A 21,321-nucleotide genomic window follows, 5' to 3' on the forward strand; every position below is an offset into this window, starting at 1 on the left:
AGTCCAAGCGTTTACAAACCTGCCTAACACGCTCTAGACCTGACATTCCGCTGTTACATGGAGAAAGGGCTCAACGGTAATGATCATATGTCATAGAATCAGCAGACAATGCTTCTTACGATATGTGCAAACTTAGATTTGCCCAAGAGTCATCTCTACAAACTTGGACGGAAAGAGATGCCAGCAGAAACAAATATGTACAACAAAAACAACTAGCCAAAAACCGCCCAGGATAACTTTCTAACCTTTGAGCATGGCTTCGGAGTTGCCACCTTCCAACTGAACGAATATCCGCATCACAGCGTTCCATAACCTCCGTTAGACAACCCCGTATCGGACTGGTCCCCATAGATAGTTCCCTCCGTACCATACGACTCAACCTGCGACACCGCCAAAGCATCGACCTCGTCACGAGGGCTCGCGCCGGCGCTGGCCAGGACGTTGGTCACGGCTTCGGCGGCAGTCCACTTGACTATGGATGTGGAGGTGGACTCCCAGGGCGAGCTGAGCACGGTGGCATCACCGATCTGGTTCTCCTCGGCGCCGTTGAGGACGCCGTCGTTGGTTGCGTCGCCGTAGTTGCCGATGGCGTATGCGTATTGGTTGCTTTCTATCTGGTCTAGGATCGTTGGAATTTTAGTCCGTGTTGAAGATTCTTTCAAAGAGCTGCGTATTCACAATGCACACTGATCATGAAGACATAGGAGGGAGATAAAGGAAGAAGAGACGTTTACTTACAGTATCTATCACTGGCAGAAGTCGTGCTGGGACCCGTGATGAAATAGTTGTACATGATATCATGATAGAACGACCCGCTTGTGTCGGCAGTGGTGTAGGCGGCCTGATAGTTGTACACTACATTGTTGATATACTGGGTGTTAGATTTGGCTAGAGGCTGGCGGTTGTGAGCGCTGACCCAGAGGTTCCCAAAGAAAGTCGCCGGGCCGGTCTCGACGTGTGCGCCGAACTGCTGGTAGATGGGAAAGGCGATGATGCTGTTGGAGACGGTAATGTTGACGGCGCCCACGGCATCAACCGAGTCCCACTGGCCATAGGCAACAGAGCAGTGGTCAAGAATGATATTAGAGGCATCGCCCATGTTAAAGGCGCTCTTCCCGTCGTCCGGGTCATCGCTGCCCTGGCGGAACCGCATGTTGACGATAATGATATTATCGGCGTTGCTGGCCGAGACCTCGCCGGCCATGATGCCAATGCCGGGGCTCGGCGCTGTCGAGCCATTGATGGTCAGGTCGCTGGCCAGGGAGACGGCCGACTCGAGCACGATGTACCCGCTCACGTCGAAAGTCACGATCCGCCCGGACTCGCTCACGGCATCTCGGAACGAACCATCGCCGGAGTCGTCGAGATTCGTCACCACGTAGGTCGAGCCGCCTGTTCCGCCTGTCGCTGAAGAGCCGAAGCCTACTGCGCCTGGGAAGGCGAGGGCGTTTGTTGAGGGGAGCAGCGCCAGGAGGGCTGCGGTGAGGGCTGTTTTGGCCAGCATTTTGGTATATAATCCTTGGGTGCTCTGGGGCGGGTAGTTGTTGTGTAAGTCCTGGCCTGGAACGAACTCATGAACTGAGTACCACAGCTATCAAGTAAGGGTTGCCCACTCAAGAGATGGCATATTGCTAGACTTTATGCTTGCTACATCTATGTGGTAATCATGTGGAAGCCCCATCCATTCTCTTCTGTTTGTGGATGGAAGAACCCCCCCTTTGTGTCCATCGTCGACAGCGGGAGCTGCCCGAAATGGCATGTCGTCGTTCTTGTCTCCGTTGTTCGAAAATGGGTCCTGGGTTGCAGTGTAGTGTCTCTAAAAGCCTCGCGCCCTCTAGATTTGTTCCTCTTTTTTTCCTCCAATCCTCCCCTGACGATCAACAAGCCCCACGAAGCCCGGCTGATAGACTTTTAGAGACACCCTGTTCGGATAATATCAGATTTCCCCACGCACGGACTTAGTGGAGGGTGTATGTCAAGATTATAGGTTGTATTTTGCTGTGTCATGCGGAGAGAAGTGATGGGGGGTTGTGCATGGGGTCGAAACTCTGTCATTTGTGACGAACCGAACGGGGGAGGTCATAAACAGTGAAACCTAAGATCATGGCGGTGATCTAATGAGTGCCGCTATACTGCATCGTCTGCACCATGACAGCCCTGTTGTCAAACCAGCCAGCTGGTACAAATGATTGTACAGGACTGGATTAACAGAACTGTGGAGAGTGTGACGCAAGTGACCTAAAGAAATCACTGGTCCCTTTTCAGGGAGGAATCATTCTTGACTTGAAGCGAATTATTCTTTGTTAGTGATACCACATGAAGCCATAACCAAGCCAACCTCTTCGTCCTATGGCCTCAAATCCGCCGGAGGCACTGCCGCCCTCCTGGTCGCAGGCACCTCCAACTCCTCCCCAGCCTGGCTCCCATAAAGCTCATACACCTCCCGCGTAGACGTCACCTCCCTGAGAGGATACGAGCCACCACTGACCCCCCTCGAAGGGTCGTTCTTACCAGAGAAATACGAGTATCCAGGTGGTTCCGACCCTCGAAACTTGAACCCAGCAGACGACGGCTGCACGTGCTGCTCACGCGGCGGCGCCCCGTCGTCAAAGCCCACCCGCCTGCGCACCTCGTCCAGCTGCTGTCTGCGTTTCCTCTGCCTGCGAATGAAGACGAGCGACACGAGCGGGACCGCGACGGCCAAGACCCCGACCGAGACGCCGATGGCCACCCCGGCGCCGACGGAGAGGCTGCCCGAGCTCTTGTTCGGGATGGCCGTTGTTGTTGCCGTCGCTTTTGTTGCGTCTGCTGCTGCTGCCGAGGTGCGGTCCCTCGCCGACGTCGGCGTCGCTGTTGTCGCTGTCTGGCTCGTTGTTGAGGTCGTGGACGTGGTGGCGGCGACTGATTGGCTGGAGGATGATGGCAGGGCGAGAGTGGCCTGTTGTTTATACGAGAGATGGATGAGCATGTGATGCGTCTCTCGGTTCCAGAAGAGGGAGAGAAGGTAGACGGCTATCATTCACTTACCGGACCGCCACTGCGCTCCGTGTGGATGTAATTCCAAGACGGCGAGTTCGACCCGTTCGCCACACCCGCGTAGCCCGACACGTTGCGCAGGTCAAACCAGCAGCTCAGGTCCTCGTTCTCCGAGTACGAGCTTCCGTTGGACAGCTGAAGCGTGATGCCCACCGTGGCATCACCCCCTGGTGCGACTTGCTGTTGTTGCACTACGTACATAATACGTGTCAGGTTGAGAAGAACAATAACAATAAAAGAAGAAGGATAAAAGGCCATCATCACACAGATCGCGGTAGATATTTATTCCGTTTCACTTACCATCCCCAATGCCCTGGTAGCAGTTCACAACCAGATACGACGAGGCAGACGAGCTGCATTGGTACGTGACGTCGATCTGGTCTCTGTAGTAAAAGGTCTCGGTGTCGTCGGCCGGGTATATCCAGGTTGCGTATTGACCTGACGTCGTTGTTCTCTTCTGCTTTGGGGACAGCGATGCTGCTGCTAGTATGAGAGCCCGCCATTGGGACCAGGAGGATGGCATCATTTCTCAGTCTCGAGATCGACAGGTCGACTTGTGGAACTGCTGCACCGGGGGTTTACGCGGCTCCCCGCACAATGGGAGGGGGAACACCAACGAAAAGAGAGAAGGGAACTTTGAACAGACAACCTTGTTTACAGGTCAAGAGTAGCGCATCCATAGAGAAAAAGAGGGAGGACAAGAGCGTTGTTGGTTCCTCAGATGGAGGTACTACAAAATCGGAGAGATGTCCCTCGTCCCTCGTCCTTTTCTCTCACTATCCGCCACTGTTGTTCCCACGCGCTCTCACTCGGACTCTTGCCGCTTGGCTCTTGATCCTGGACCCCATCCCATGCCATACTTCCGACGGAATCCTCAAATAGGTGACAGGAGAGAGAGGGAGAGAAGGCAGCAATCTCGCAAAGCTGCGTAGTGCTTCAGCCCCCAAGAAAAAGATACTGCGCGGGTAGGCAGCCGCCGTCTGACAGGATCTCATTACCTGTCAGGCTGTGTTGTTTTAACGTTGACAGCAGCCTATCATAGACGTAAGCCGGGGCCCCATAGTGGATAAAAGAGAACCCACCTCCCCTGGACAAGGCATAATAAGGATAACTCTATTTATTAAAGGGCTGAAGGTCCAGCTGTCGCTTGGCGGGAGGCAGAAGGATCTTGTATCGTCCAGGGTGCTCCGGAAATTACGCGTCGGCATGTATAACCGATTAGGCTGTTGGTAGAAGTTTTGAAATATTGGATGTGAAACGCAGTACATAAATCATTAAGGCTCCTTCTTAGTCGTGAGAATTCCATCTATAAAGTGTTCTAAGCTGGTCATGCATTGGCCCTTCATCTCTCTATGATTAACGCCAGGTACCACACCACCGAAAAGAGGAACCTGTTACTTTTTGAAGGAAAAGAAGCAGACGAAAAGAAAGAAAGAAAAGCCTCTGACAGCACAACATCAATTCCATTAAAGCGACTCCTCCTTGTGAATTTCAATACCAGGCGGTGCACCGACCAGCGTCTTGCACTGCGCATAGATGACAAACTGACCAGCTACTAACCCACAGGTCATGACGATACGAGGGCCCAAGCCCGTGAACATCAGCCGTTTGGGCCCAAACTCGCGCGCCAGTGAGAACATCCTCCCTGTGGTGCTCTGACTCTTGTCCCCTGCGCCCTTGTTGATGGCTGACAGCAGCGTGTCGGCTGGGTGCGACAAGACGGCGGCCGCGACACCGGCGACCAGACCTGAGGTGAGCTCGACGCCGGTCTGCTGGAGGTTGGTCAATGATGCCTTTTTCTCGGGGCCCATGGCGCGGTAGATCATCTCGTTGGCGGCCTCGTGGACCGAGAACTGGCCCACGGCGTAGGGCACCTGCTTGAAAAGTAAAGGAACAAAGCCAGAGTAGAAGCCCCGGAAACCCTCCTCACGGGCCATACGCATGAACCCTGTGGCCAGGCCGTTCGCGTATCCGCGCTGCGATACGAGGCGGATACGCGTCGCCTCGAGCGGGCACAGGGCAATGTCCGCAAAGAACTCGGCCGTCGCGCTGGCGCCCAGGTAGATGGCCGTCCGGTGATTCGTGGCCGCCTCTGCCGAACCGGTCATGCCGATGAACTGCTTCTTGAAGAACTCGTAGCCAGCGAACTTGCCGCCGCCCTGCACCAAGTAGCCCACCGCCGTCGGGCCGAATCCCGTGAGGAGGGCAGAGGCGCCCTCCTTGGCTACGATCGTGCGGCCTGCTTTGATCATATTGAGGCCCTTCATGGCGTCGTCGACCTGTATCCTGGTCTTGACGACGTCAATGGGTGTGGCGGCCTGTGGTTGGATTCTCTTGTCAGCCTTCTGTGGTGCAAACATGAGGAACGTCTTGAAAGCGAGAAAACACATACGCCGTGTGTGAGTGTTGCGGCGAGAGCGCCGGCTCCAAAGAACTTGATGTAGTCTGAGGGCCCATAGTTGGGCAGGTCACCGTTCTCTTTCGACATTTCAAGAATGGTCGAGAGGTCCGAGGATCTGAGCGTAGGGAGGGTATTGTGGGTTGTCGCTGATGATGTAGAGTAAACTCAAATGCTGGTGCTGAGTGAGGAGGTGGATATCTATCGGTAAGCTCCTGGTTCCTTCGGTTTACTTTTCTTCTTTCTTTTCTCGGCCGTTTATGAACGTCCTATGTCTGGCGAGATGGGGGAAAAATTATTATGAAGAAAGGGATGATCGGAATTCGCGACGGAGGGGAGAGAACTTTGGTCTATTAAAGTCTATGCGAAATTGTATCAGATTGTAATAGAATCAGTCACCCAGACAATTGAAATTTCCAAGAGTAGAGCAGCGCCGTGATTATGTAGGGAAAAGTCTCATATCTCGCGCAGATGCTTGTCAATCGATGAGGTCAAGCCCAACCCGATTTCTTGCTGGGTAGGAAACGAGGACGCAGTGCTACTAGGATGTACAGCTACCACTAGCACTACGTAGCTTCCAGTGACGTCAGTGGCTCTCTGCTTCTTGCACTGCAGTTGCGCCCGTGTTCCCTGCGGAAGGTCCGGATCAAGCGGTTCGGCCCTCATCGCGAGGCGAGGCCCACACTTTCTTTCGCCGGCGAGGAGTCGAGACATATTATATTAATTGTGTTCATAACGGCGTATGAACAACGATGATGGAAGCACATTTCTATGGGACGAGTCGAATAAGTTTTTAAGTTGTTTCTTAATGCTTCATGTGGTGGACAAATTGATCTGGACGTTGAGTCCAGATAAATATCCCATTCAGTACAGCGAACTAGCGGCTTGAAATTACTACATAATCGGCTCACTACATTCTCTCATTAGGCACCCGGCACTGTCCCTCGGCCTCAAAATCCACATACTTGATGTTTCACCGACAATGTGAACCATTCTTGGGAGGACGCACAACAATACCATGTTCAAGTACCAGAACTCCAGTGAGATCCTCATAGAGCTCTCCAATGCTACTCATGCGTTCCCCAGTTGCTGGATACATCCTCAAGTTGACATTCCCCTTCTCAAAGTGTGGGTTGGAATATTGTAACAACAACCAAGGACCCTCCGCCGGAACTACGAATCACGACCTCCCGAGGGCTTCAGGGTCATGAACTGCTCGACACGCCGGATCGTCTCATGAGACAATGTGGTCCATCCAAAGAACTATGTCACTCTCACTTATGTCTGGGGGAGCCCGACTGAAGATACTACAATCGCCCCGGGACACTCCTCCGAGTTTTCACTTGCGACAATCGAGGATGCTTTTTTTTTTTTTTTAGCCATCCTTCTCGGATATCGGTACTTGTGAATCGATCGATACTGCATTTCCCAGGATAAATCTATCGAAAAGAGGTTGCAGAACCCGAGCCTGGATACGATCTACCGGCAGTCTGCCGTCACGATTATACCCGCAGGAGGTAATCCTTGCTACGGACTGCCTGGAGTCGGCACGAAACCACGAAAAGATCAACCACACGTGAAAAGCGGAAGTAGGGCCCTCGTGTCTACTTCGTACGTCAAGCATACAATCTTGTGGTCGAAAGGGAATAACCGAGTATGGACTTATCAAGAAGAGCTTCTTTCTACACGAAAGCTCGTATTGATCGACACACAAGTATACTTTCAATGCAATTCTATGCTCTGTCTTGAGAGTATCTATGCGCCGCTCAAAAGCCTTCATACGCTCAAGAATAACCGGATGCGAGATTGTGGAAATGTCCAGAGTCTTTCCTCTTCGTGGACTGGGCAGGTACCCGCAGGATCTAAACCATCGATTGATTGAATATTTGCAAAGGTCTCTTACTTTCGAACGAGACATCGTAGATGCTTTTCGCGGTGTCTTGAATGCTCCCACGTGCCTTTTAAAGGGCCGGGCAGAGAGCCTCTGTGGGATCTCAATCTTCCGTGGAGAGGGGTGGATGTTCCTCAGGGAAGCATTGGTCCTTGGCTTGTCATGGGGAATTATGAGGACCGGAGCTGACCAGAAGCCAAAACGACGAGCGGAGTTCCCGAGCTGGACGTGGACCGGATGGGAGCTCCCCAGAATCGCATTGCGAGGTGGTCACTCCAGGAAGGACTTTTCATGATTCAAGGGCTTCGAATCACTTGTTGATGTCGGTATGGAATATCCTGGTAGGCTCGTACTACCTTGATATGGCAGCCAGCTTCGAATTTTATATCAAAGAAGCTTTAAATTTTCTCCTACACTGTTGCGCATATTGTTCCGGGTGGCCGCATATCGTCATGCGAAGATGATAGTGAAATTGTTGAGCAACTCGGGGAACAGCTACAGATCAAGACACTCCGGGACAATGTAGTGCGGGATACGCGCAGCACTTACAACTCCAAAGAGGACAATGGCGGGCCCCTTACATTAACTTTTCTTGTTATGGGTCATCCAGAACTTAGCTTGAACCTCTTGCTTGTCTACCAACCAGGGAACTCTCTTCATTTTGAGCGCATAGATTTTTGCATAGTTAACAAGTCCTCTCGGGTGGATCTGGAACCGAAGACAGTGGTACCGGAATCTCTGCAAGGCTGGACAAAGCGAGAGATCATGATAAGATAATTCTTGACAATAATTTGTTTACAGTTGCCGCTTCTGTTGCTGTACAAAGAGCCCAAGGCATCGCTCTGCACAATCACAAAATCCAGGCCGCATTTTGTATGGGAAATGAACTGTATTGGACTGTGCTTAGGGAAGGAAAAAGAAGGAAAAGAAAGGAAAAAACAGCTGGCTATCTGAGGCTATAGACAGAGGTTGGCTGGCGATAGTGGGGCCAGTGACTCACCTGGCCTCGCACATTTTGTCCATCTTATCATGGCATGCAATTCAGAATGTAACTTGTCACTGATTAAAGACCAGTCTTTGGCAAATGTACATTGTGTCCTTATTATAAACTGGGGTATCATTTAATCTTTTTTCTGTTGTACAGTAATAGTAATACCGTCAAAATGCTTTGCCTTTCGTTTAACCTCCCACAGCGCCATTCAAGAATGCTTCTCTTCTTACTATTACACATCACCCCATTCATCGTACATCTTACATCATGATAGGACATTCGCCAGAATCATAGTGCCTAAGTACGCAGCCCAAGATTTAGTTCCCTCTCTTCCAAGCAGCGCAATGAAAAACAGATCGGGGCACTCACATACAACGCTTCTGCGGAAAGTGTAATATCGCCATTCACAGTCCCCTTCAGCTCGACCTCGACGTTCAGGTGCATGTCCAGCCTCACGGCAAACCCCTTTTCGCTTCCGTTCCAGTGCGCCTCGTCGCGCCGGAACGTCTGCCAGTGGTCCCGCATGCCCAGATCCCGCGGCCCGTCCAACGTCTTCCAGCTGGCCGGCTTCAGGTTGTCCCTGGGCCCATACCTAGCACGCTTGTCCACCATCTTCCACTGCGTGTCGGGCGGCAGGCCGTGGAGGGCGTTAAAGGGCTCTGGGTTTAGGGCTGCTGCCTCATTCTCATTGTACTCATTGTCTTGTGAGTACTCGCTGCCCGTGGCCTGAGACTGTCGCCAGATCGCAGGCTTGGGTAGACCAGGGCCGTCGTCCTTGGGCGTCGCAGGGCTCTCTGGCTCTGTCGCCGTGGACGGTGTGTCGGGCCTCTCGCTGCTGCTGTCCCCAGGGCTGAACCCGGCCGTGATGGCCGTTTCGAGCTCAGGACTGGACCCGAAATACCCGCCCCCGACGGCCCCAGCTGCTGTGGGGCGCTGCAAGCTCAGTGCAGTCGTCTCGAGGGGCGGGAGGTCCAAAGGCGTCCTCGGGGTCCTGGGCATGGGCAGCGCAGGTGTCTTGGGCGTGCGTGGCGCTGGCGGCAGGGGCGAGACGGGGCCGGCGGTGTCGATGTAGGCGATCTGGTCTGGAGGCAGGGACCGGTCAACTGGCACGGGGATCCAGTTGAACTCGGGCTTCCACAGCCGCCGGACCGACTCGAAGGCCTCCTTGGGGACCCATACTGTCGTCTTTCCATTCTGTGCTTCCATTACAAGCGAGTGGACATGGCCGAACGGGAAGAGAGAGGGGAAGTGTTGGCTTGGTCAACAAAAATGAAGGGAAAAGGAATCGAAGAATGGAAGCGATCGGCTGTTCGAGGAGCGGTTGGGGGTCGGGGAAGAGAAGAGCTGGAGAAAGCTGTTATCGAGGCATTGAGGGCTTCGGCTTCTGCTGAGCGCCAGGCTCAGAAACGAACACGCTTTAATAAGAGCGAAGCCTCGAAGCCGGCTCTGGTTGATCAGAACCAAGGAAAACCGGCTGCACACACATCGTCAGTGGCAATGACGTTGGACAACAATTATCTGGGTCAAATAAATAATTATAGGCCCCCGTTCATAAGACTCGAGATAGGTGATTGCCATCATTTTTGCGCTAGAGTCCCGAAGCCAGCAACGGTGCAGGGCGGAGAATAGAGAAGGAAGAAAAGAAAGACGTGGGCTTACTCGTATTCAAACAGGATATGGTAGGCGATCTACAGGCTGATCACCCTGGGCAGCCAGGATTGTATCCAGATTCTGCTTCTCAGAGCGGCCCTGCAGCCGCCACCTGGGACGAAAATAGTACCAGCAATTATTTGGTCCCGATAACTATGGAGAGCAAAGAAAGAGAGCGAAGGAGAGAAAGTAGGCATTGTAAATTCTTGAACCAGAGGTCTGAGCTCTGTTATAAGGGGAGACTGTATTTTGGGACATGACAGATTCAGATGCTGAAGCTATGGCGGTTGTATCAGGCCATGTGAACCATCTGGCACTGTCAAGGTTTCAAATGATGAGTTGTCACACTATCAAACCATAAAAGCCAAACAGTGGGCTTTTGTAACGGGAGACCGCAATCTGGTGATGAGATGTTAACATTGTGTGCTATAAGGATCCCTGAAGAACTACCCCGTGTTTCTGCCATCGTCCGTTGTGCCGCCGCATTTAGCGACTTGTGGTCCACTGCACATACCCTTACAGCTGGTCTAGAACCTCTCTGACCGGTGCCAAGTTCATTCGCGGCAGAAAACACCTGAGTGAATCGGCCGAAAAATGTGTGCCCGCCCATACAAACTGTCCCGTGATGGGGATCGTTGACCTCATCTCATCTTTAAATTGTTGCGCGCTCACACAGTCATCGCCCCAGTTTCTCCTTTTTCAGTAGAATCTACAGTGACAGATAGATGCGCTGGATGAAAGATGCCTGTGGGAGAGCCGTCAAAGATGATCACCTCACGAATATTTGTCAAGTCTATTCGATGTGTAAGGATTGAAAAAGGATAAGGATAAGAAAATGTCATGACCGTACAGATACATCAATCGATTACTATTCGTGCATTGTTGACAGTAGAACAGCAATGGTTGGCTTTTCAGAACAATTCCTAGTTGATAAGTACTTAAGCAATTTTGTGCAAAAGAAGAGAAATACATATACATCATTCGTTCATTCTCAAACGCTGAGTAATAATCAGTCCCTCTAGCCAGTTCTGATCAATTCTCATCAACAATAATCTCGGGACGAACTCTTGCATAGACTACAGTCTCTGTAGCAGGGCAAAATAATGAAACATTTTCAAGGAAACATGCAACCTTGGCCAATAGATCGAGCATGGACACGAATGGGCGAGCGCCCATACACATAGGATTTATCAATGCCCACGCAACCAATGATAGGAAATATGATAGTCGGCAGCAATTCGTGGCCGAGCCATGCGATCAACACAGGGTTCATTCGCGCCAAAAGCAACCCATCGCCCTATGACCTCCACCAGAACTTTCATTCTTCCTTTAATCTCAGCTCATTTATGCTCAAATCAAAAAGGCATCACTCACCACCACCAAACTCCGTGAATTTCTCCGGAGGCTAAACCACAACAAGGCTCAACTTTACCACAACAGACCGGCCTCCGATGACGACATGAGAAATTGACAATCACGGAATAATCCGAGAAGAACTGATTAGTCTCTCGACACCATCTTCTGGAGAGATACCACTATCCGTCTAAAACCGGTATCCAGCTCATGGGGCATTATGGAGAAAGCAAACGCGACACAGAGATACACATTTATGAACATCATAATGAGAGACTATTTAGATGGGATGGTTCCCGCAGATCTTGGGAGTAACTGCCCTATAATGGGCATTGGGAAATAATAGCGATTGATGCCATCAAAGCTACAAATCAAGGTTGAAATTTGACAATTTACTACCTCCAGCTTTTAAACATGTTTTCGACATACCTCATTAGCCTGCTCACGCTGGGAAGCATCGCCCATGCTATGCCAAATTCCCCAGTTTCACCTCTCTCCAGGCGGAGCGTCACATGCCTCACCGTCGGCGCCACGGCGACAGCAACTTGGACAAATGCCGAGGGCCAGACCTGTACCTTTAAAGGTGTCGTTGGCAGCAACTACGGCGAGAATGCCTCGGGCGGCGAGTACGTTCTTTGGAGCAGCACGGGCTTGAGGGGAGAAACGGGAGAGAAAAAAAGATGGTGGCTGACTTCTTGACGACGATGGATATAGTTACGCCTGCAACGGGAGATGCGGCAGTGCTTGCGACGGCACCGCCATAGGCAACGTATACACGCAGGACTGCTTTACGCATGATATCTGCAGCTACTTTGAATTGTCTACGGATGGAGCGTCGTAAGTCTCTCCTTCTTTTTCTTCTGTATCTCCTTCTTTTTCTCTTTCTTTCTTTTCGTTCTTGGAGCAGCAGCCAGAGCCAGATGAGACTTGTCTCCGCTGCAGCTGGATCCTCGAATCATATTAGCTGACAATCTTCTTCCTAGCGACCCGAATTGCGGTGCGGCGTACGTGGCTGCCGAAGACGATTTGCTTTTGGGATATGTGGATGGTTGCTCCCAGACCAATCCGGACAACGCTGTTGCCCCTCCTACCACTTCGCCCGTCTGTAGCTGAGGAGGAGGAAGAAGTGACTCTCCTTTCACAGGTGTGGATAGAGGGAGGCAGTGCGCTATAGGCTCGGCGCTGTGATTAGCAGGATCCAATCCATTGCCTTTGTAAAAATCCCGATGGGCACTTCCAGCGTCGTCGTCACGCACTGCGGTCTGCGTGGTCTTTCTTTCTGGCCGTCGTGCGACTATTACACCACATACATAGCGCCTATTCATATACCTGTACTGCATAATATACCAGCTCTGCTTGTGAGGAGCACTGGGAGGATAGCGTGATTTATCTCTAGAGAGGAGTTCAGTAGTGATAGTACAATTTCAACTCTACAAACATTACTCAGTTATTCAGACTTGGCTCAACCCAGTGGTGCTTCTCCTTTACAACACCCAAGATTCAGCTTGGGATAGTCCGGCACCTCCCAGCCTCCATTATCCTCAGGCATGATCCTATACAACAGCTTGTCAATCCTCAGTGCAACCAAGGTCCCCAGCAGCAAATGTACAAGCCAGATAGCCCATGCGCTCTCCCAGTAGAACAGCCCCGGCATCCCAAACCCTATCGTCTGGGCCTCCTTGATAAACGGCCGCAGAACGTCCTCGTAGCCTTGAAGTGCAGCATCGACATTGTTGTCGTGCTTGGCCAGCTCCCCGGCCAGCACGTAGCACCCGACCAGCGCCGCCGTCGTCCCCATGCCCGTGTTAGGGCTGGGGCAGTATCCCGCATCCCCAACCAACACAACACGTCCCTTGTGCCAGCGATCCAGCTTGATCTGCCCAGAATGGTACGCATAAAAGTCACCCCTTGCCTTCAAGCCATCAAGAACCCTCTCCGTCTGCCAGCCCGCACCCCTAAAGTGCTCCTCCCACGCAGCCGCCTGCGCATCCACATCGCCGCCCTTCTCCGTCATGGCGCTGACCAGCTTCTCTGTGGGCGCCATCGTAGAGAGAGAGGCTTGTGTGCTGCGCAGAGCCCCCGTGCGTGTGGCCACCCAGCGCTTGCCCGGCGCAAGATACATTTTGGCCACAAAGACATCTTCCTCGGCTGGGTCGCGCGGGATATTGAAGAGCGCACTGTAGACCCCGATCGAACGAAACGCGGCCCTGCTAGCCTCCTCGCCGAACAGCATGCGCCTCGTGCGAGATGCCTGCCCGTCCGCCCCGACGACGAGATCAAACTCCGCCTCGGTGCCGTCCGACAGCGTGACGCGCACGACATCCCCCTCGTGCACGAGATGCGTCGCATGCTTGCCAAACTCGTACCGCAGCACCTCGCCCGCCTCCTCGCCCCGCAGCCTCCTCGCAGCCGCGAGGCTCTCCTCCACCAGCACCTGCACCAGGTCCCCGCGCATGATCTCGAACTCGCTCGTGAACCCCTGCGGCCCGCTGCCGGTGTCGTTGCGGCCCGCCATCGCCTTGACGACTCCGTGTGTGTCTACAAAGGCGAGGCCCTTTTCGTTCTGGCACCGGGCCTGGATGGCGGGGAGGAGGCCCATGCGCTTGATGATGGGGATGCCCTGGGCCCGCAGGTCAACCTGTTGCCCGCCTGTGCGGAGGTGGGGAGCGCGTTCTATGATCGTGATGCTGTAGGAGGCGGAGGGAGAGCGGAGGAGCATGGTGGCTAGGGCGGGCCCAGCTACTCCCGCGCCGATGATGAGGATTCTGAGTGGCATTGTGAATAGTTGGGGCGGAGGTGAACGATGTGTACTCAAGATGCAACTGTTGTAGAGAATCCAATTGGAAACCCACGCATATACTTTGTGATTGGATTGTCTCAGCTTTTCATTATGCCTACTGAATTGAACATGTGGCAATTGATTCATTTAAACACATGGTCATGAAGGAATGGGTGGACACGGTGTTAATTCCAGTGAACATGCACTTGTAAGACGGGGGTGGGGCCGAAAGTCAGGCAGCCTTGCCAGCGCCTGTACAAACAATGATAGACTACATAAGTAAGATATTAGGTTAGATGGTTCAGATAGCACCAGAAAAGGGAAGCCGTATTCTGCTAGAGCTTTAATGTTGCGGTGGGCCTAAGAGATAGTTGACAGCGAAAGGACACGGCCTAGTTGGCAAGTCTTTCGTGGCTATATTCTATACTTGGCAGATTGCGGTACACATAGCAGTATTTGGTCAACTAGGAGATGGTGATAAGATGCATGACTGTGAGGTAATTATAATGAATCGAATACCATAACCATGTTTGAAAGAAAACATTACTCTATCATCTCTTGAATGATACGCATCATCACTATTTGAGCATGATCAATGCTACAACACCATACTCATGCCTTCCAAAACGCAAAGCCTTCTCCAACCCTCACAGGAAGACCAACTTTGTTCTCCACCACCAAGAGCCCACGTCCAGTAGGTAGCCCCCACACAATCTAGCCACCTGCAGTGGATGTCGGTATCTCAGTAGGCACGCTCGTCACCGTCGGGGCCGTCGCAGTCTCTCTTGTGGTATAATGGATATCCCCCCAGAGGTTAATGGACGGCGCAGACGGGGTTCCGTCATACCCATTCAGCCCATTATAGACAATGACAGACAAGACGACCTGGTTGGTCCCGCAGGTAAAGGAACCCGCCGCACCGGTGATGTTGTCTTTGGAAGTGCCGATGGCCTCCACGACCACGGAGACAACATCATCATTACCGACTCTTCAAGAAAAGTCAGCGTTGATATGGTAAAGAGAGAGGAGAGAGAGCCCCAGAGTGATGTGGTTGTAGGCTCCCATCTGCAAACGGAGACACATACACAGCATAACCTTGAGGCCCAGCGGAACCATCCGGCCCCGTCTGCGCCACCGCAAACACGCAGCTCTGGAATCCTGTGATTGGCGCGAAGTCGTCATTATCAAAACCCCAGACCTCGTAGTAGCCGTGGTTGTGGCGGACGTTCTGGAGGACCTTGTGGCAGTCTCCGACGGAGACGGAGGCGGTGGTGTTGAGGGCCTCAAGGGACCACACGGCGTCGGTGCAGTTGCGGACCGAGTCGATGAGCTTGAAGTGCTCCGAGTAGGTGCGCTTGGGGAGAAACTCGGATTGGTTGACGTGGCGGACTTGTGTGGCAGTGCAAGAGGAGATGAGGTTGAAATACAAGAGGAGTAGGAGGAGGAGGGAAATAAAGATGTCCATGGTCGGTGATGGGAGTAAAGATGATTGTTGGGGGAAATGAGAACTTGTAATGATTACCAAAATTGGGATCGAAACTCCCCTGGAGGTGAAAAGCTTCTACGTAAATGAGAAACGGATGATCAGGGATGGCAGTTCTTTGAAAGGCTAATGCTGAGAAATCCTACCCGTGAAGTATCTGAAGGGGGCAGAAGACACACAAAGTGAATAAGTGTGGGAGACAAGAGCAGCTCTTATGCAAGAGCTGGGACAGGACAGCAGGCTGAATACAGTTCTGTTTGCTCGCGAGTGTGACCTTGAAACCAGACCAACGGCAGTCACAGATGAATGTGATACGAGGACCTGCTGTCACTTATTATGGAGGGGCTGGCACAGCGAAGCCGGTGGTTGTACTGGGGCTTCTGAGGGTGCACTGGTCTTTCTGTGATGTGTTGCGACGTTCCATGTGGGAGTTATCGTGATACAGACAAACTAGGTTTAATTCATATGCGAGGTAGATACATCGGTCTGGGCAAACTTGATGTCAAGTACTGAAACTGAATAGATACAACCACCAGGGTATAGGTTGTCGTGGTTGGTCAGATCTTCCAAGGCTCTCAAAGGGGGTTGGTTGTCTCTTAAGGCTTGATATATATATATATATATTTATACATATATATTTTAAAAAAAATGGTGCCGGTCGACAGTTACTTAATGAAAGTACTAGTTGATCCATCCCTCAACAAATCCCGAACCTCTAAATACAGCTGTACCAACCCGAGGAAGGGCATTTGGCATGACACCAAGACGGAGAATTATAGCCCTCGGGACTCACAAGGTCCAAAACCATGTTACAAAGAAGGCTCCGAAAAAAGAGTAGGACAAACTTTTATCGAAAGATTGAAAAGCCCATGCCCAGAATTACTTACTTACAAAGACATGAGACACCATCAATCTACAGCGTATTCCCTCTTCTCCTTTCCTACTTCCTCCTTCCTCCTTCATCCACACACACACCTCTTCATCTTACGAGCGTCTCCCCTCCACAAAACCTCCTAATCTTACGAGCCACCTCCTCCGCACTCTTCTCCCACCCAAGAACATCCCCCGCCAGCAGCGTATCATGCGGCGCGCCCCCTTCCTCCACATTCACCTCAAACCGCCACCCACCATCCCCCCCAGCACCGCCCCTCTTCTCCCTCATCTCGGCCGCCCACCTCGCGCAGTCCACACCCAGGACCTCACCCCCCGCCCAGCTGACAAACACCGGCACTTGCGTAACAAACGGGTGGCCCAGAGGGTCGACCCACTCGCTGATCCCCTCAGCAGAGGCAGCCTGCCGGATGTAAGCCCTGTACCCCCACACGAGGAACGCCCGCGGCAGATAATCCGTCCGCATGAGCCCCCAGCCCTCATAGTCCGTGAGCTCCGCAGCAGAAGGGTTCACCCAGGGACTCAGGAGCACCACCGCCCCGGGCAGAGGCAGCAAGGACCCCGCCCCACCACCCTCTCCATACCTCTCCAGATACCGCAGCAGGCCCACAGCCAGGTTCCCGCCCGCGCTGTCCCCAGAGACGGTGATGCGGGCCGGCGCCACGCCCAGCGTCCGCACCAGGTACAGATACGCAGTGAGGCAGTCCTGCAGCGCCGCAGGGAACGGATCGCGGCCTCCGTACCCGGCCAGGCGGTACTGCGGCGCGAACACGGCGTCAAAGCCTGCGTGGCGGGTGAGGAGGTTGCCCAGGAACCCTGTGGCGTCCTGGCGGCCGTCGCCGAGGACAAAGGCGCCGCCGTGGAAGTGGAGGGCGATTTTCGTCCAGGTTTTTGGGACCGAGTCTGGGCCTGTGGGGGCCGCGGCGGTCGTCTTGGTGCTGTACCAGGTCCCGCCTATGACGGCTGGGTGGATCGTGGTGCTGGCCATGGGGCCGGTGTAGAGCTGCTGCTGCTGCTGCTGCTGCTGTTCATCGGACGGGGGGTGGATGGTTGTCCAGCGGGGTCCTTCTTTGCCTGGCGCGAGGGAGAGGGGTTTGGTGATGCTTAGGGTTGCGTCTGTGTGGACCATGTTGTAGGCGATGTTGCGGGCGAGAGTTTGTTTGAAGGTCCATGTTGGGAGGGGCCGGAGCGAGGGGATCAGGGCTTTGACGAGCCACAAAGGAAACCGGAGAAGAATGGTGGCGAGGCGGTAGAGCTTGTAGATTGTGGAAAAGGGCTGGTAAGCGAGAGTAGGGTGAGAGAGGATGGAAGGGGCGGGCGCCATGTTGTTTCTGTTGTGTCAAGATGAGGGTATAATGATTCTGTGGTGGGTTGGCTTGAATGTTGTCCTGCCAACGGCGGTTTTGGAGTGAAGTAAGGGAATAATCACAGGGCCAAAGAATATAGAAAGAAGAGGATTGGCACTTGTGTAATGAAATGTGTATTGTAATGGACAACAGAACAAGATGTGTATGACCACGAGGTCGTTAATGCGAAGAGGGCATTGAGTATAGGAGTGGAAGCAGTAAGTAGGACTGAGTAATCCAAATGAAGACATTACACATACCAGCCCCTCCTCCTTTGTCTCAACTGTCTCTCTCCCCCCTCTCGCGGTTCATGTGAGCCACCAGGGCAGTGTGACCCCACACGAAATCCGCCTCTACCGCCCTCTTTCACTCTGTAACAGTTGATCTTTTGTGTCCATCTTCCTGAACTGGACTAGCACAATGTGACATGCTTCCCCGCCCCTGTTGTTCCAACATACAATGTTACCGTAACTCTAGAGAGCCTTGGTAACACTTTGGGGCGCGCGGGTGGCAGTTCGGATGTGATCCGATGACCTCGTTTAATTGAACCTTTGCAGCCACGGAAAGAGGGCAGGATTGTCTTGGCTCTACTAACCGAAAGAACCAATCTTTTCTGAAGAACCTTATGGCTGTTTCCAGCCTAGCAAGTACTGTTCCATAGAATAGAGTTTTCTCCAGGGCTGTGTCTCCATCTAGAAGGTGATATCGTGCACTGATCCGTCTTATCATGTCTATGATGATGGTTTGGTGATGATGACCGGTGAAATAGGCCATGCCAGTCTAAACACTGCCCAAACGCCGCCCAGATGCAAATGCAAATGACAATGCTCATCAATCTTCAAATGATTGCAGTTCCCTATACTCAGGTTCCCTCGCTATGAACCTCGAGAAGCCCGCCCACGCAAGAGATTTCCGTATCTCCGCCACAACATTGATCATGTTAATACTACCTTGTGGGAACCTCGTGGGCAGTGCGCTCGGAGCCTTGCTGCGAACCAGAGCCACGACGGCTGCGATGCTCACGAGAACACCCAGAGTGATAAGAATGCCCCGCAGAAGGGACAGCGACGGCGACGATGACGTCTTCTCCTTGGCGTTGCCTACATAGCGGTCGACGGGCTGCGAGTACTTGAGCACCGTGCCGTGCTCGTCGACCGCAGCCACCCGCAGGTACTGGGGTATATGACTGTCCGAGACCTTGAAGCTGGCCTCGAAGGCGTCCTTGGCCTGCACGTCGAGGTCCTCAAAGACATTGTCGCGGACACCATCGGAGTCCGCGCCCTGAAGCACCCAGCTCCTGACCTCGGTGGCGCCGTTCCAGCTGACATAGAGCACACCTTCTGATGGCGACAGGGAGGTGACGGGGCTGTACCACGGCCGGCCGACCCACTGGGTCGTCTTGAAGCCCCGGTAGCTCGTCACCATGCCGAGGTGCCAGATCAGCCAGGGGGCCAGCCGCACGTCGCAGAGAACCTCGCCACCTGCTGAGAACTCGGTCACGGTTGGGTAGAAGCCGTAGTCGACGAGCACGTTGCCGCTGCCGCCCTCGAGGACCTGCACCGAACCCTGGCTCTTGGCCAGCTTGGGGTGCGCCGGGTCGTGATAGTCATGCACCAGCCGGGCGGTCAGGGCGTCGGCGTCGATCTGGAGCACCAGCCCCCGGCTGTGGTCGCCAGTGTATCGCCTCCCGCCGTAAGGGGATTTGGCATTGTCGAACAGGGTGAGTGTATCGTTCCCGTACCATCTCGCGTGATGCTGCCATGAAAAGTCCGTAGCGCGACCGCCCGATAGGTCAGTAAACATGTTCTCCTTGCCGCCCAGGATCCAGACGGTCTCGCCATCCGGGTTGATGCAGATGATCTGGTGGGTATGCCGCCCTGAGATGATGTAGTTGCCACGGTGGTCCTTGTCGATGCTATTGATATGGAAATAGTCGAAGCCCGCTCCTGGATCTCTACCATGGTCTGAGGATTTCATGTAGGTCCGCATGCCGTCCTCCACAGGGATGTGCTCGGATGCACGCCACTCGAAGAGCAGCTCGCCCGTCTCCATGTCCACCTCCTGGAAGATGCTGTCCAGGATCCAGCCGTCCTGAGGGCCCCCTAGGGCAGAAAGGTCGGCAGGTTGGCGATGGTAGACAGTGAGGAGTGCGGTATCCTGACTGGTGATAAGGAAGTCATGGAGATCCCCTTTCAGATCCTGGCCTCTTGTCTCGACGGCCTTGACAGTCTTGACCACCTTGTAGGTCTCGTCCAGCTGTTGGCACGGTTGTCAATAGCTGTCTCTGGATTCTCCATCCAGCAAAAGAGGTTGTGCTATTTACCATATAGTAGCTGCCCATGCCGTATTGGTGCTCTGCACCGTCAGAACCAGCCCAAAAGGTGATGTACAGGTTTTCTTTGTACGTCTGGATCTTGAAGTCGGTAATATCCTGGCCATCCTCTCCAAACGTCTCGGCAGTCATCCATATCAGGTTGCCCCTCGCGTCCAGGATCACAGGGCCTGAATGGGCCACATAGCTCCCTCGAAGTGCGAAGAGGAAAAAGCCGTCGACACAGGCGTCATTCCACTTGAGGAAGTTGAGGCGTGGTGCACCCAGGTCAAAGGTTGTGAACCACGTCCTCGGCCACAGCCCGTACAAACCCCAGTCGTAGAGATGCTTGGATTGTAAAATGTTGTAGGCATTGGCACATGTCGTGAGTAGGATGAAGACCGTCAGAACTTGGTGGCGGTGGCATGGCCATATGCACACCATGACCTGAAGCCGTCTGCCCTGGACCAGGGCCCAGATCGAGTGGAACCGAGCAAGGCTACTGCTGTACTGTAGATCTCTGTTGCCTTAGGACATTTCAGAACATCTAAAGGAGCGCTCGTTGGGCGGGCGGCCCCAGTGTTGGATGCAGCCGCCAGGAGAGGAGGAGTGTGGAGACTGAAAGGACCCCTGAGACTGATGAGATATTAGTCAAGTATAGAGAAGAGCAAGCAGATGAAGGTGATTAAAGACAGTTCCTCTCCAGATGGGCAACGTTGGTGATAAGAGAAACCTCGTCCCCGTCTCAAGACCCTTAAGAAAGATGAATAGAGGAAACGGAAGAAGAAGCCGACGATGTAAAGGAAGGAAAGAAGCATCGTGGTTGAGTCTTCGAACCGTCGAGGGTGAACCCCGTAAGGGCTAGACCAGTAGTAGATTTTTGGCTAGTCAACCCCAGCTTATCGCCGAGGTCGAAGGCACCTATGCCTTCCAATCATGATCTTCCCTTCATCCTCCTCCTCCTCCTCCTCCTCCTCCTCCTCCTTCATCACCCAGCATGTATCTCTCCCTTCTGTCATTTATATTTCATGTCTACGAATGCCATCTTGCTCCTTTTTGCATTTGAACCATTACTTGTTCTCGACACACATGGACCGTGGTAAGAGCCCTCGAACAAGACGCGCGTCCGCTCCCCGGGCAACGTGGGTCTTTGAAACGATGAAGAGTACACTTGGTGGGCGATGGCGAAATC

General features: G+C 53.1%; 10 protein-coding genes across 10 annotated transcripts; 1 reads left to right on the top strand and 9 right to left on the bottom strand.

The window, feature by feature from the left end:
* Positions 1-296: 296 nt before the first annotated feature.
* M406DRAFT_74737 (family 1 polysaccharide lyase) lies at positions 297-1,504 on the bottom strand (the record flags this gene model as incomplete). The annotated part of the gene is made up of 2 exons (XM_040925765.1): positions 297-619; positions 739-1,504. 2 exons carry the CDS (start codon positions 1,502-1,504, stop codon positions 297-299), a joined length of 1,089 nt encoding a protein of 362 aa, XP_040772786.1.
* A 782-nt stretch (positions 1,505-2,286) lies between these two features.
* On the bottom strand, positions 2,287-3,562 carry M406DRAFT_353270 (uncharacterized protein; the record flags this gene model as incomplete). The annotated part of the gene is made up of 3 exons (XM_040922752.1): positions 2,287-2,938; positions 3,028-3,227; positions 3,337-3,562. 3 exons carry the CDS (start codon positions 3,560-3,562, stop codon positions 2,348-2,350), a joined length of 1,017 nt encoding a protein of 338 aa, XP_040772787.1. The 3' UTR covers positions 2,287-2,347.
* Positions 3,563-4,502: 940 nt separating this feature from the next.
* On the bottom strand, positions 4,503-5,871 carry M406DRAFT_295517 (mitochondrial carrier; the record flags this gene model as incomplete). The annotated part of the gene is made up of 2 exons (XM_040919198.1): positions 5,429-5,871; positions 4,503-5,354 (listed from the first exon to the last, which is right to left on the bottom strand). Exons 1-2 carry the CDS (start codon positions 5,522-5,524, stop codon positions 4,503-4,505), a joined length of 948 nt encoding a protein of 315 aa, XP_040772788.1. The 5' UTR covers positions 5,525-5,871.
* An 820-nt stretch (positions 5,872-6,691) lies between these two features.
* Positions 6,692-7,384, bottom strand: M406DRAFT_104323 (uncharacterized protein). Its single transcript, XM_040915095.1, has one exon. It carries the CDS (start codon positions 7,350-7,352, stop codon positions 6,810-6,812), a length of 543 nt encoding a protein of 180 aa, XP_040772789.1. The 5' UTR covers positions 7,353-7,384; the 3' UTR covers positions 6,692-6,809.
* A 1,192-nt stretch (positions 7,385-8,576) lies between these two features.
* Positions 8,577-9,522, bottom strand: M406DRAFT_333858 (uncharacterized protein; the record flags this gene model as incomplete). Its single annotated transcript, XM_040920878.1, has 2 exons — positions 8,577-8,613; positions 8,690-9,522. 2 exons carry the CDS (start codon positions 9,520-9,522, stop codon positions 8,577-8,579), a joined length of 870 nt encoding a protein of 289 aa, XP_040772790.1.
* A 2,211-nt stretch (positions 9,523-11,733) lies between these two features.
* Positions 11,734-12,432, top strand: M406DRAFT_333859 (uncharacterized protein; the record flags this gene model as incomplete). The annotated part of the gene is made up of 3 exons (XM_040920879.1): positions 11,734-11,945; positions 12,034-12,156; positions 12,303-12,432. 3 exons carry the CDS (start codon positions 11,734-11,736, stop codon positions 12,430-12,432), a joined length of 465 nt encoding a protein of 154 aa, XP_040772791.1.
* Positions 12,433-12,724: 292 nt separating this feature from the next.
* Positions 12,725-14,095, bottom strand: M406DRAFT_295520 (FAD/NAD(P)-binding domain-containing protein; the record flags this gene model as incomplete). Its single annotated transcript, XM_040919199.1, has 1 exon — positions 12,725-14,095. One exon carries the CDS (start codon positions 14,093-14,095, stop codon positions 12,782-12,784), a length of 1,314 nt encoding a protein of 437 aa, XP_040772792.1. The 3' UTR covers positions 12,725-12,781.
* A 717-nt stretch (positions 14,096-14,812) lies between these two features.
* M406DRAFT_74743 (uncharacterized protein) lies at positions 14,813-15,563 on the bottom strand (the record flags this gene model as incomplete). Its single annotated transcript, XM_040925766.1, has 2 exons — positions 14,813-15,086; positions 15,184-15,563. The coding sequence occupies 2 exons, from the start codon at positions 15,561-15,563 to the stop codon at positions 14,813-14,815; spliced, it is 654 nt and encodes a 217-aa protein (XP_040772793.1).
* Positions 15,564-16,418: 855 nt separating this feature from the next.
* On the bottom strand, positions 16,419-17,796 carry M406DRAFT_353273 (alpha/beta-hydrolase; the record flags this gene model as incomplete). The annotated part of the gene is made up of 1 exon (XM_040922753.1): positions 16,419-17,796. One exon carries the CDS (start codon positions 17,794-17,796, stop codon positions 16,561-16,563), a length of 1,236 nt encoding a protein of 411 aa, XP_040772794.1. The 3' UTR covers positions 16,419-16,560.
* A 1,129-nt stretch (positions 17,797-18,925) lies between these two features.
* M406DRAFT_228295 (uncharacterized protein) lies at positions 18,926-20,471 on the bottom strand (the record flags this gene model as incomplete). The annotated part of the gene is made up of 2 exons (XM_040915789.1): positions 18,926-20,074; positions 20,142-20,471. Coding segments are annotated over 2 exons (1,479 nt in total), but the record flags the coding sequence as incomplete, so codon positions are not given.
* Positions 20,472-21,321: the final 850 nt, after the last annotated feature.

The sequence above is a fragment of the Cryphonectria parasitica genome (genome assembly GCF_011745365.1).
Source record: "Cryphonectria parasitica EP155 unplaced genomic scaffold M406scaffold_8, whole genome shotgun sequence".
NCBI lineage: Eukaryota > Fungi > Ascomycota > Sordariomycetes > Diaporthales > Cryphonectriaceae > Cryphonectria > Cryphonectria parasitica.

Excerpts from the sequence above, each read along its gene's own strand:
- M406DRAFT_104323 (XM_040915095.1), bottom strand. The coding sequence starts at position 7,352 with ATGTCTCGTTCGAAAGTAAGAGACCTTTGCAAATATTCAATCAATCGA.